The sequence below is a fragment of the Scomber japonicus genome, chromosome 17 (genome assembly GCF_027409825.1).
Source record: "Scomber japonicus isolate fScoJap1 chromosome 17, fScoJap1.pri, whole genome shotgun sequence".
Classification (NCBI taxonomy): Eukaryota; Metazoa; Chordata; class Actinopteri; order Scombriformes; family Scombridae; genus Scomber; species Scomber japonicus.
In genome coordinates this window covers 12,768,808-12,781,489 of record NC_070594.1, presented here as the reverse complement: position 1 = coordinate 12,781,489, position 12,682 = coordinate 12,768,808, and the positions used below count along the sequence as shown (strand labels likewise).

Here is a 12,682-nt window from a genome sequence, read left to right as displayed (position 1 = left end):
AACCGTGCTCTTGGCCCAATCTTCTTATTCTGTTGTAAGTTCCTCTTTGAAATGGAATTTCTCAAACGTCCCTACTTATCAAAAGGCTTTTGCATAAGGAAGCCCATTTTGATCAGACTCTGCTTCAGTCCTGACACACTACTGCTATCTCTCTTCCTCTGCTACTTTAAAATAAGCAGCTCCTTTTGTACTAAAAATCTGTCTTAATTTATTTAGCAAAATGTAATTTAATTAGCTTAATTAAAAGTAACCATTATGCTCATCGTATAAATGTTACATTTCTTCTAGGTTTCTGCAAACACATGTCAGTTGTTAATCTATTGAGATCTAATTTGTAATAAGGTTAACATCCCTCCTTTGATCATTGCTGTAAATTTTTAAAATTTTGTAAAATAATTGATTTTTTTTTTTTAATTCTTCATAATGGTATAAATGAAGTTATATATTATTCAATTATTTTTTAACATTTAATGATTAGTTAACAAAACATTTTAATTAAATCCAAACGCAGCATGTATTTGAAAAAAGGTAATACAATACAATTTGAGTATTCAGTTTGATCATTTAAATTAATAATTAGGAAATATTTTTTGGGATATTTCATTATTTCATGCTTATACTGAATAAAACAGTGCTGGAAAATATTGATAAAAAACAGCTTTACACGCTTTATCCTCTTGTTACTTTGAAGATTTAAGTCATTTCATTCTATTGTCATATGTGGGGTGAAAAATGATCATGCACTGCTTCAATTAAACATTTACTGGTACACTGTCTTCCTCCAAGCTTAAGAAAAAACATTATGGCAGAGTTGTACATTGAATTATTGATCAGCTAGCATAGTTTGTTCTGGGTAATTAAGCTAGGAGAGTTGGTGGGAATTGATTGTTGAAAGTTAAAAAGAGAACAAAAGGTCAAAGTGAACACATTACTGAAAGGTGTTTCTACAGCTTAATAATATAGAATGTCATCCAATTTAATAGATATGTGGTTGATTGTATTTTTACTTGTGCGGTGTAGACATTACATGCCAGAAAAGATGAGAAGGGAAACTATTAGTATTTTTTAAATTGCACACAAAACTCATTTTTTGCCACATTTACTTTTATTATGAGGTACTTTGAAGACATGATAACTCATCTATCCTCAGTTATCATCACTTCTACCATACAGCTTTCTACTTGCTCTGAAAAAAAATCCTAATATTTATTTAAATTATTCTATGTTGGCAAAAAAAATAAAATGGCATGCAACAAATAATATTTTGAAGCAACCACATCATAAATTATAATGAAGCAAACCTATACATTTGTAACTTCAAGTTTGATCTCAGAAAATCTTGTGTTGCAAGAAATGTACATATTTATATGGTTGTGAGTTAGATTTTATGTTTTCTGTAAGAATCAGTTTTAACAGATGTTTATGAGCATATTAAAATGTAATCTCTACAACAGTTTATTTCCACAAATATGTCAATAACATCATAAAATGACTGTGATATAACCATTTCTACATCATTTATTTGCTCATAGTAATTCTTTTTAACAGCAACTTATGTGAGTTTTGCAAGTTCCCTTAAAAAAATACAGAAAATATGCCAACATTTCAATTTTTGTATAAACACAAAATGGTGGGTCTACAGAGGCAAATGCAAAATAATTGTGGAACCCTAAAATGGCTTCAGGTTCACTAACCAATAGTGTGATGCATTGCCCTTTTTTTATAATAGCCTATCACAGATCAGTGTGTAACTTACTACACCCTATAGTAAGGAACCACAGTGCTCACTGATAGGTTACCAGAAATTGCACCCGAGGACCCCATTGGCCACAGCGCTCAAAGATAATTGACAGCAGTACGGCGTTACTAGGCTGAGCAGCAGAGTTGGCATACTCTTGGAACCCCCTGTGCTGTCTGCCAGGGTAGGGTGGTGGTGGTGGTGTTATTATTGTGAACTGCTTAAGGGCAGGAAACAACGGTAGTGTGTTTCATCACTGTTTGCAGTCAGTGATATACTCTAAAACTGTACTATACACCGTCCCAATGAGAATTACCTCACACAAAATAAACGTTGCCACTGCTTTATCCATCTAGTTCAATTCTCCATTGCAGAACTTTACAGTCCTCAAGAGATTTTCCTCTTAAGAATATTGAGACATTTGGTGTGTTCAAAGGCGCTGTGGTCCCATTGAACATGGTTGCGCCTCACCACACTCCACGCCAAACCTGAGAATGGGGACGCCATGTGCAGTTTCATGGTCCCCAGTAGTGATGAGTTGTTCTAGGGCACACACCGATCCACCCCCAAGAAGCCATAATTAGCTTTTCCATCAGCCATTCAGGTGAGTCTGCACAGCTCTGAGGGAGGCGGCCATTGTTTGCTGACAAGTGGAGTTCTCTGTCTCCCCCCTCTCACTTTCTCTATTCTTGGTGCAAATGGATGGTATGCGGTGTGGCTGATTGGAGGTGAGAGCCATATCGGTCGCTGGAGATTCACTAATGCAAACTCAAAACTACTGTGTATTCACTATTCACAGTCAATGCCCACACAGTAATCAGATAGCTGGCCAACTGACAAGCAGCAATGGAGTGGAATGTGGAGAGTGGAGAGAGATGGATGAAAGACAAGGCAAATGCCAGCCTTTGTGTTTTGCGTGTGCTCGTGTACGGCTCGCTCAAACAATGCTGCTGTGCATCTAGTCAAAGTACAGCAGACATATTGTCAAAAACTGTAGCTATTATTATTTTTCCCCATTTTCTATTCAGCATGTTTAATAACCAGGTCATTTTCTTTTCTGGCCATTAACTCATTGATGCGATAACTCTGAGGGATGCAGCGCTCAGAGAAAAGGCTTTTACCAAAGTGCGCTTCTGAATTGCACCGTATTTGTCATGTGTCTTTATACTGTATAATTTCAGCTACCAAATTAATTCAGAGCTGAGCTCCTAGTGTCAGTCAGGAGAATTGAAGAAGCAAAATGAGTGGATATTCCAGCCCAATAGAGGGGCTAGTGTCATTCCAGGTTAATTAAATCCCTGCTTTGAGTCTGGCGTGAACATAGACCTCTTTCAGGATGATAACAGAAAACTCTTTAATTTCAGCCTGGATGTCACCAATACAATTACAATCTGATCAGTTTCCCACATTAAGCAGCAAGACGGCTGTGTAAAGCACATCTTCATCAATACACACAGACCCCTACACACCTGGCTTGTAGACAATATAGAGACAGCAAATAAATGAATCATTTAGGTAGTATCTAGATGAACTGTTCCAGATAAGGACTGAAAAGTAACCCTTTATACTAATCAAAGGGGGTTTGCCACCTTTCTCATGTGAATTATCACATATCCCATACTTTGGCCACCCTTTGTTTCCCCCCAGCATGGAATGTGTGCCTATACACAATGCAGACTGTGCTTTGTGCCAAATGAGTGTTTACTCTGCCTCACAGCCTGCAGTTGCTATGAAATGCTCTGTTAATTCTAAGATGACACTATAGAAGTTGGCTTTCTCTATAATTATAATGTCTCACATTATCGTGTTTGTAGCATACCATTTGAATCTCTTAGTGTTCGTTTTTAGTGGAATTCTCGATAGGAGATTAACAAAGCTTCACTGTTGGTTATCCCTCCTAAGGCTGTAGAATAAGTTGCTAGTCTCCCGCTGATTTTCTCTCTCAGCATCCCCTCATGGCGCCTCATTAAGACACAGAGAAACAAGCGCCTCCGACCTAACACTGCAGTAAGGCCAGGCCCAACATGATGATACTAGAGCAAATTATACAATTCACTGTGTACTGTGGCCTTCAACATCACATTGGTTAGCTCCAAGCATATTTTCTCAAATTGTGTTCTGTCCCTGTTTTTCTAGTCATTTGTTTTTGGTCTTTCCAGAGAGGAAGACAATGGGCGTGTGCAGGGTATTTTTCTGCAAGAGAGAGATTTGGGGATAAGCAGTTGTTTTCTCATTAAGCGACATTTGAAGGTCAGCTCTACTCTGCGTAGGGCACTAGTGAGAAGCCAAATAATTTTATTTTCAATATGAATAATGCATTGACATTGACAGTGTCTCTCTTAGACATTTTTTTTTCAATCTCATTCAGCTCCCTTCATTCAAGTTCTAGTGCTCCAGTGCACATTTACAGAAGTCAAATACAGTTAAATGATTGTTTTCATTCTTGTGTGCATGAACTGTAAATATTCCTTTTATCCAGTAACTTGCTTTAGGTTTTGCATATTCATCAGTATGGTACATTATAGAGCTATATGTGAGCTAAAGATGTGCTCTTCTCTGCTACTTGTTTTTTATACACACCTTTTGACTTTGCTGAAATGTTGATGAAATATGTACGTCATTTCTTCTCTATCATAAATGAACACTGTTTCTTAAGACTCCAGTAATACTGTATTGTTCTGCTTTTCTGTTTGTATTTTTTGTGCTTTTTTTTGTTCTTGTTTTTTTGGTGTCATGCTATTGATGCACATGTATGTATGTATGAAGAGAGAAAATTCTAAACCAAAATATGGCATTGTCTGTTTCTTTTTCTTGTTCTACAGAGATGTTGAAGGAGTTGAACCAACAGCGCAGAGCGAAAGAGTTTACAGACCTGAAAATTAATGTTGAAGGCAAAGAGTTTGAAGTCCACCAAAATGTTCTAGCTTCCTGCAGCTTGTATTTCAAGGACCTGGTGAAAAGGTTTGCCTTCGCTCCCCTCCCACCAGCTGTTGATCCAATCTGTTCTTTTCATAGGGCGCATTTGTGTCGCTTTTTTTTTTCCCTTCCCCTCTCTCTCTTGCAGGTGTGTGAAGACTTTGGTTCCTAGCACAGGGCCAGCAGCCATTCCTTCCTCTTACCGCTCAAATGAATGTATCTGAAACTGGAGAAAAAGGTCAACCCTCGTCATTACCTTTCCTCCCCATGTAGGGCAATTTAACCACATTTCCATTTTAATAAGCAGTGAAAATGTTCCATGACTGGGGATGTTTTAAAACTCACCAAAGGGCCAAAACAAAAGAATCATACATTCTGCACTATGGGTGGTAATTCACCAAAGCCACGCTGTCTTCTGTGGGCAGAGGGATTTTTGTCTCCCAAGCTACCTTATTTTTCTGTTGCTAATTCTTGAGTTTTTGCTGAAAAACACCCTTTTCATATGCTAATAAATCTTGGTTAGTGTAATAAAAAGACATGTCAGACTCATAAACAAAGGACAAAACAAAAGCACATCTAAGACAGCTTACGGAGCCACCAGTTTCACTGGTTAACACCACCCTCCACTAATGTATTCATTTGATGTGGATCTAAGTATTCCCCTACTATTCTGCCCTTCATACTCCACATTTTTTGTCTTCACGAGCTGTTCTGTTTCCGTGCGTGCCTGTCTACATACAAGTGTGATTGTGTGTGTCTGTGTGGCAGCTTTTAAGTGTCTCTAGATGTGTGTATATATGCGTGAGTGTGACTGTGCAAAGTCTGATAGCGCACGTATGTCTCTTTTTATCTGACTTGTTTTCCGAAGAGGGAATACCATAAATCCCTAATGTCCTCATCCTTACTTCAAATCCTTGCAGGTGTTTTCAGCTTGATTGAGAGTCCCCTGGACCCAAAGTTGTTTTGCTGCCTTGGTGTGTTTGCGTGTGTGACTGTGTGTTTGTACTTGCTTGCATGGCTAGAGATGAAGTGCTGAGCAAAGACAAAGACAAACAGAAAGACACACAGTCGCTAGCGGTAGCTTGAATGCCTTAGGGAAGTTTGCCATTTTTCCCTGCAGCCATGCAGCCTCCACACCGAGCTCATCAGAGAGTGGTGAGCTGCTTATCAGCCACTGCGGCCTCCTCGCTTGCCACAGATACACTTGTTCCTCCTGAATGTGCAAGGAGAGAGGAAGGCCAGAGAGAGAATAGACACCGTTAGATTTAGAAAAAGTCACAGAGCCACGTCTGTACCAGGACCACTCATCTCCATGACAGCTACACTCATACACGCTGCATGAATAAAAAAGTGAGTCTGGGTCTTTCTTTGACCTTGACAATAGCAGAAAATCTTCCTGAGAGACTGAAGTGACTTTGGAGAGAACTGAAGCCCCTATGCTGGTTAACCTGTCTATCAGATTTTTCTCGTCTGTGCCTCTTATCCAGGACATATCCAGCTCATTTATGCATGAAAACAGGACCCTGAAAGACACCCAGGCTCCCAAAGGAGTGGGCTGAATTTCATCAAGCTCATCATGCTTGCTGCTGCCTACATTGTCTGATCTTTCTTGTTGAATTTGACAGTTTAATAGAGCAAATTCTAATTAATTGGTTAATTAATTGTAAAACTACTTTGATTTATTGTCATAACACTGTCATTTTTCATGAGATTATGTCTTAAACAGAAATTTTCTCATCTGACTTCACATTGGAGACTACTATGATGAATTTGTTAAACAGTTTATTTTGTAGACACCTTTGGTTTGATCTAATTAAGTCATGACCGTCAGTGTTATGCTAACATGATACCATCAGCAGAGACTGTTGTTGGTTTTATAAGGTATGTGGCACCTTGGCTCTATGGAAAGGAAAGTTGGGTAGAGAACAGCATTGAAATGTTGACAAGAGAGGGACAGAAAGTGAACAAAAACAGAGGAATAAAAGTGAGTTCAGGCAGAGAGTATGAAGCGATAAAAAGAGATAATTTTGGTCACAGCTCTGTGGTGTTTGCGGCCAGGCAGCATGTCGCAAGCTCGGTCAGAGAGGAGCAAAGACTGCCAAAGGCCTGTCTGTCATTGAATTACGGCCTCCCATGTGCCGCCCAGGTCACTTTTCCACTGCGGCTGGAATTATACTGATGCTGCACGTGGTTCTCTACTGTCCACAGCTTTATGAGGTCAAATAAGAGAGAGAGAGAGAGAGGGAGAGACAGAGAGAGAGAGAGAGAGAGACTTCCTTTACTTACACGCTTTGTATCCCACCCATCCTCCCACCCAGCTTCACTGCCATCCAGACCCCCTGTCAGCTCACAATAAACCACTAGGTTGTATATGTACAGTATGTACTTGAAATTTTGAAATGTTGTATGTGCAAATGTACTTGACATGGTGTGTGTGTGTGTGTGTGTGTGTGTCTGTGTGTGTGTGTGTGTGTGTGTGTGTGTGTGTGTGTGTGTGTGTGTGTGTGTGTGTGTGTGAGAGAGAGTGTCTGTCTGTGTCTGTGTGTGTGCATGCTACACTGCATTCATTTTTGTGGGTGTGTTTGTGGGTGCGTGTGTGTGTAGGATGCAAGAACAAAATTATTGTGTGTTATCCAGGCAGGCAGCCATTAGTCAGATAGAAAGTAGAGATGTAATTCCTGGAGGGTTAGAGAGTTCAAGTTACACTTTTTTTTCTTCTGGCCTACCCACACACTTTACACACACACACACACACACACACACACACACACACACACCACACACACACCACACACACACACTAATCAAAGTACTCACTTAAGTAATGAATGGCTTCATTTGCAATGAGTGGAAATGTAGCAGCAGGCAATGGTAAAGTAACTGTGAAATTTGATTTAAAAATTAGAAAATGTTCCTATTGGGAGATACTCCTCAGGACTCATGAGACATTTTAGAATGATGCTTAAAATAACAAAAACATAACCCTTTTCACTGAAATGCTGTAGAAACGGGTTGTACACATCCATTTATTTTATAATTTTCTATTCTGAAACAAAACCCCCTCATCTTTCAACAAATTTTAAGATGTCTATCTCCCTCTTTGCGGTGTGCTCTTCAACCACTGCCCTGCTCATAAAAAGTATTCTGGCCTCTATTACAGCATGAGTTCAGTCAACCTGCCATTTTACCCCATGATACCTGAAGGATGTAATGCTGCTCAGAAATGTATGCACACGTGTGCCCTCGCCCCCACACAAAAACCTATTACCCTACCCTTTAAAGGGCCGATGCACAGAGCGGGGTTACAGATCATCTACGGTAATTCCATTTTACCCCTCGGGATTTTCCAATAAGTGTGCTCTGCAGGCATTTAATTTATGGCCACTGCATCTCCGCACCACAGTAATGTAAAAAGCTCAGAACCTTTAAGCAGTCCTGACACATGCTTTCATGCCATTTGTTTCTCTCCTTTCTTCACTCTCTTTTCAACCCATGGTTCCCTATGCTTGTGAGTCAGAGTTTTATGACTTTGAGATGGGTAGAGAGCTGTGTTAAAGCCCATTACAGTGTCGGCCCTGTGTGAACACTGCAGCTGAGCCCTGAGTGCACTGTTTAGCCCTGTAAGGGTTTTTTTAAATTGTAAATGTAATGATGAAATGTTGTTCTACACCAATTTGAAACATATTGGCTTTGGAGATGGTCCTTGTTTCCATTTTCCATCATCACTTCTCAAAATAAACTTCCATGTCAAGTTTTTATGTCTGCCAAGAGTTCTGCCAATCCAATGTCCAAAGTTTTGGGTTTTTTTTGTGCTGATGGCAATGTATTCACACTTGGACGGAGGTATGGGCTTTTATACTTTCCACCTACTTGTCACCTTGTCCTTTTTGTCCTTTAGAGCATCTGACACTGACTGGACTTGTTCCAGCCAAATAGCCTTGATGTCTCCCATGTCACACCTCATGTTTTGGATGAGATACCATGGCCTCAATACCACAAAGCAAACACATGCAAAACATGAATCCCAAAACTGATAAAGCTACCACATTATCTTTGTTTATTTTATAAACAATTAATTTATTCCTGATTCGTGTCATGACAGAAAATGTAAATGCAAGCCATTTTTAGCTCAGACGGTGCAAGCTTTGCATCTGAATAAGCTCCTATCTTAACATATCTCGGTAGTGTATGTACTCCTGCAGAATAAATGGTCTTGTAAGAACAAGTTAAATGTATTCCCTGTAAAATAGGCTTTTTTTAGGTTGAAGAATGTATTAGAAAGTGTGTGTGTGTATGTGTGTGTATGTGTGTGTGTGTGTGTGTTCCTGCGTGCGTGCCTGGGTGCGTGCGCGCGTGTGTGTGTTTTGCCACTCCCCTCCTTCCTTTCTGCCTCTGCTCACCACCATTTTGACAGTCTGCTGATTTTAAGACTTCCTCTTGAATAAGTGGTGCATTTTTCACAAACAAATTTCTTTGCCTGAGTGTGCCCATCTTCCCCCCCCCCCTCGCTTTATCTCTCCTATCTCCTCTGTCTCTCCTGTCCTCCCTGCCTCCATCTTTTACTATTTAAATTCAAGTCTGCAATCAGATGCAGCATAAATATCAACCTCTTTTAGAAGCTCCGGAAAGTCATTTCCATAACATAAGTGCTCAGACAAAACAAACTGCCACTCGAGCTGGTTCCTATTGCACTAATTGACCAGGTTGATGAGCATGCTCTTCTTTTATTTTTAGCTCCCCTCCCCTCTTTTCTTCCCCACCTCCCTCCATCACTTTAACCCTGAACGGCACTCCCCTTCCCTTCTTTCTTTCTTACTACCTGCCCCCACTGCAGGGCTTTGTGCGGAAAAAGGGCAATAACACTATGTGGCTTTTTGCTTTGCAGGAGGAAAAAGAGTAACTACCTTGGTTTTCCAGCCAATGTCCATCCAGAGACAAATGCCATTGTCTTTTATTTTATTTTTGTCCTTCTCCCCCCTTTCACCTCCTGAGTGCGCTTTAAATGACGACTAATGTCTCAGTTCATATACTACAGGCTACTGATGATTATTGCAGCGGGGACAAAGGCTCTGTTTAGGTGTGATGGTGGATTTTTTTTCGGGGGTGGGCAGGGGTATCTCTTATTTAAAAGACCAAGGCACAGTCATGGAACAACCCAACCCCTCCCTCAGAAGGATGGCTGCTGGCTCCCTGTGGAAGAACTGTCTCGCCCTGCCTCCCTCCTTTTGCTTCCTCCTCATCGACTCCCCTCATCTTCACTCTAACCATTCCGTCCTACCTGTCTCATCTTGTTTGTTTTGCTGTCCGTGTCTCACTAAATGCTGACTGTTTGTCATGATTTCTAATCCAACAAACTGGCTCCAACAGAAAAGGAAAAGAGACACACACGCACACACACTCACACACACAGAAGCAGACAGAGTGTTATCATTGTGCTACAGTGAATGACAGAAGCAAACAGCCTCCATCCATCTTAATGTAGGGTACTTTTCATATTGTTGATGTCCATAGCCGCAGGGAGAAAGACACAGTAGTGGGGGCATGCGTTCTGTGGGGTTTTGATTCCATTTATTTTGCCCTTGAGTGGATTATTGTTTCACATGGGACATTAAACATGGGTGGCGAGGTGTTATTTAACGCTTTTATACCTCCTTCGGGGATCCTGCATGTGAACTAATCTTGGCCATTTGATCCCGATGAAGTCACCACGTCTCCTAGTCCTGAAAGCGGCCCCCACTCCCCACACATCTCAGGCTCTGCATTACGATGGGATATCATATTCTATTTAATTTGCTCATCCAAGCACTCCCTGGCAACTCTTACACCACGCCAGTATGAGTGGGTATGCTGCTTTGATATCCAACACGCACACTTCAGCAGTGTAGGCTCACGAACAGCGGGCACACTCCAGTACGAGATACTTTAAACAGCATTGTCTGCATTCTGTCATGTGTCAGTAAATGAACTGTGCCGTCACTTTCTTTCTCTCTGTTTTCTGTCCGATAGCTCATACAGTATGTACCCTGCCATGTATGCATGTCCACCATTAAAACTATGCATACATGAAAAACACACATGATAAGCATGCCTGTTGAATCAAAGCAATAACTTTTGTTTGCCTAATCTTTGTTCAGAGAGTACATTTTGTTTCAGATGCAGCACTATAGTTGCAAATCTGCTATAGCCCCATAGAAAAGTAGAAAACCATTCAAAGTTCTGTTTCTGTCCCCTTTCACTTTATGTTGTTATCTTATCGTGTAATGATTCTCTTATTTTCTCCCCACTCTCGTACTGGCCCAGGTGTTTTATAGGTGTTGTGTGTAGCATACACGTTTCTATGTCCTCTTTTTGTTTTTGCTTCTTTGCCTTTTCCTCTCAGAATCTCTCTTAACTCGCTTCTCTCTGCCGTCATTGATCGATCAGGTCATCCGGGGAGACGCGGAACGGGGAGATGTTGGAGCTGAACATGAGCAACATCAGCGCAGACGTGCTAGAGCTGCTGCTTGAGTTTGTCTACACGGGCTCCCTAGTCATCGACTCGGCCAACGCCAAGACGCTGCTGGAAGCCGCCAACAAGTTCCAGTTCAACACCTTCTGTAAAGTCTGTGTCTCCTTCCTAGGTAGGAACAGCCCAGAAAACAGAAAGGGGGGGGTAGGGGGTCTGGTGTGTGTTTGTATTATGTGGTAGTGCCAGCAAGCATGTGCGCATACTTATTACATCAGATATTCCAATGCGACCTTTCCTGAAACATGCAGTATCTACAGCCTTGTGTATTTTCATACGCTGTCATGCTTCATCACTATGCATAGCCTTACAGAATGTCTTGTGGAGCCTAAATTTCCGTCCTGACTCTGGCACATCACAATCCTTTTTGTCATGTTTCCAAAGCTAGCAGCAGTGTGAGGATTCTGCCTGCTAACGCTCTCAGTTGGGCACGGTGCCTCAGATCTCGTCCCAGTGGGCAAGACCAGGCACGGGGGCAGACTTATAAAAAGGTCACGGAACAATTGTCACTTAAATGTCAAATCCTCTGGCCTGAACCATGATGGAATCGAAAAAATAGCAAAACAGATTGATACTTAGACAAGGTACGGATAGTGGAGCAAAGAGGGGGGAGGGGCTTTCAGGGGCCCGTGGGGGTCACATGAAAATCAAATGGCATGTTCCAGATTTTAGTGGGTCAGGCAACTAAAAAAGCAGAAAATGTCAGGTTTTGCATTTTATTTAATAAAATGTTTTGGATAACACAAGGGAAGTTGCATGTTACCAAAAAGGTCAGGCAGGCAGGAGAGGAGTGGAAGGAAAGCACAAGGGAAACAGCAGCCACATTATTGATTTGTTTTTCTCTATTTGGGCAGGAAAAAAAAAAAAAAAACGAGGAAAACAGGGAAGCCATTTGTAGACTTCATTGCCAGTGAGACGTCAATCCATTCTTTCTCGACAAGATTCATGACATTTCAGCACATTAAGAATGGGGAAAGTACAGACGCAGGCGTGTGTCCTTGAGCAAAGAGAAATTGATACTGTGTCAGATATTATTGAAGTTTATAACAAATACACAGGGCAGAAATGGCAGACACCTTCTCAACCTACTTACACCACTTAACAGAACTTCAGATTCAAGCAAATAAAAACTAAGTCGCTTATTTTGTACAAGCTGCTCGTTTTTAATTAGCTGAACATTTAAAGAGAAGAAGCAACATGTTCGACAGTCCAACTGCTATCAAGATATCATTCACTATGGGAGGTTTTTTTCAAATATCTTCACCTTGTCTCAACTTAAACATGATTGCAGTCCCTTTTTTACTCATTTAAGTTAACTAGACCCATTTTGATCCAACAACATAAACTGCAAACCTAGCTGTCTGGCATTGAAGAAACTGATGAAAGGATTGTGCAGCATAATGCTCTGAGTATGTAAGCATGCACCGCGAAATAACGCTTCATCCGCCCAAATGGTTTAACAGAGGGTCATTTTCAGGCAGCCTTTTGTTTACTCCCTAACTCCCACTCTGATGCAGAATGCA

The 12,682-nt window shown here is 40.9% G+C and overlaps 1 protein-coding gene across 2 annotated transcripts in view; it reads left to right on the top strand.

Annotated features, from left to right (window-relative positions):
- LOC128376772 (kelch-like protein 29) overlaps positions 1–12,682 on the top strand; it is a 211,363-nt gene that overhangs the window by 138,404 nt on the left and 60,277 nt on the right. For both annotated transcript variants that reach the window (XM_053336620.1, XM_053336621.1), the window contains exons 6-7: positions 4,561–4,699; positions 11,078–11,274. In XM_053336620.1, the coding sequence (XP_053192595.1) occupies positions 4,561–4,699; positions 11,078–11,274 (336 nt within the window). The remainder of the gene's footprint in view (positions 1–4,560; positions 4,700–11,077; positions 11,275–12,682) is intronic.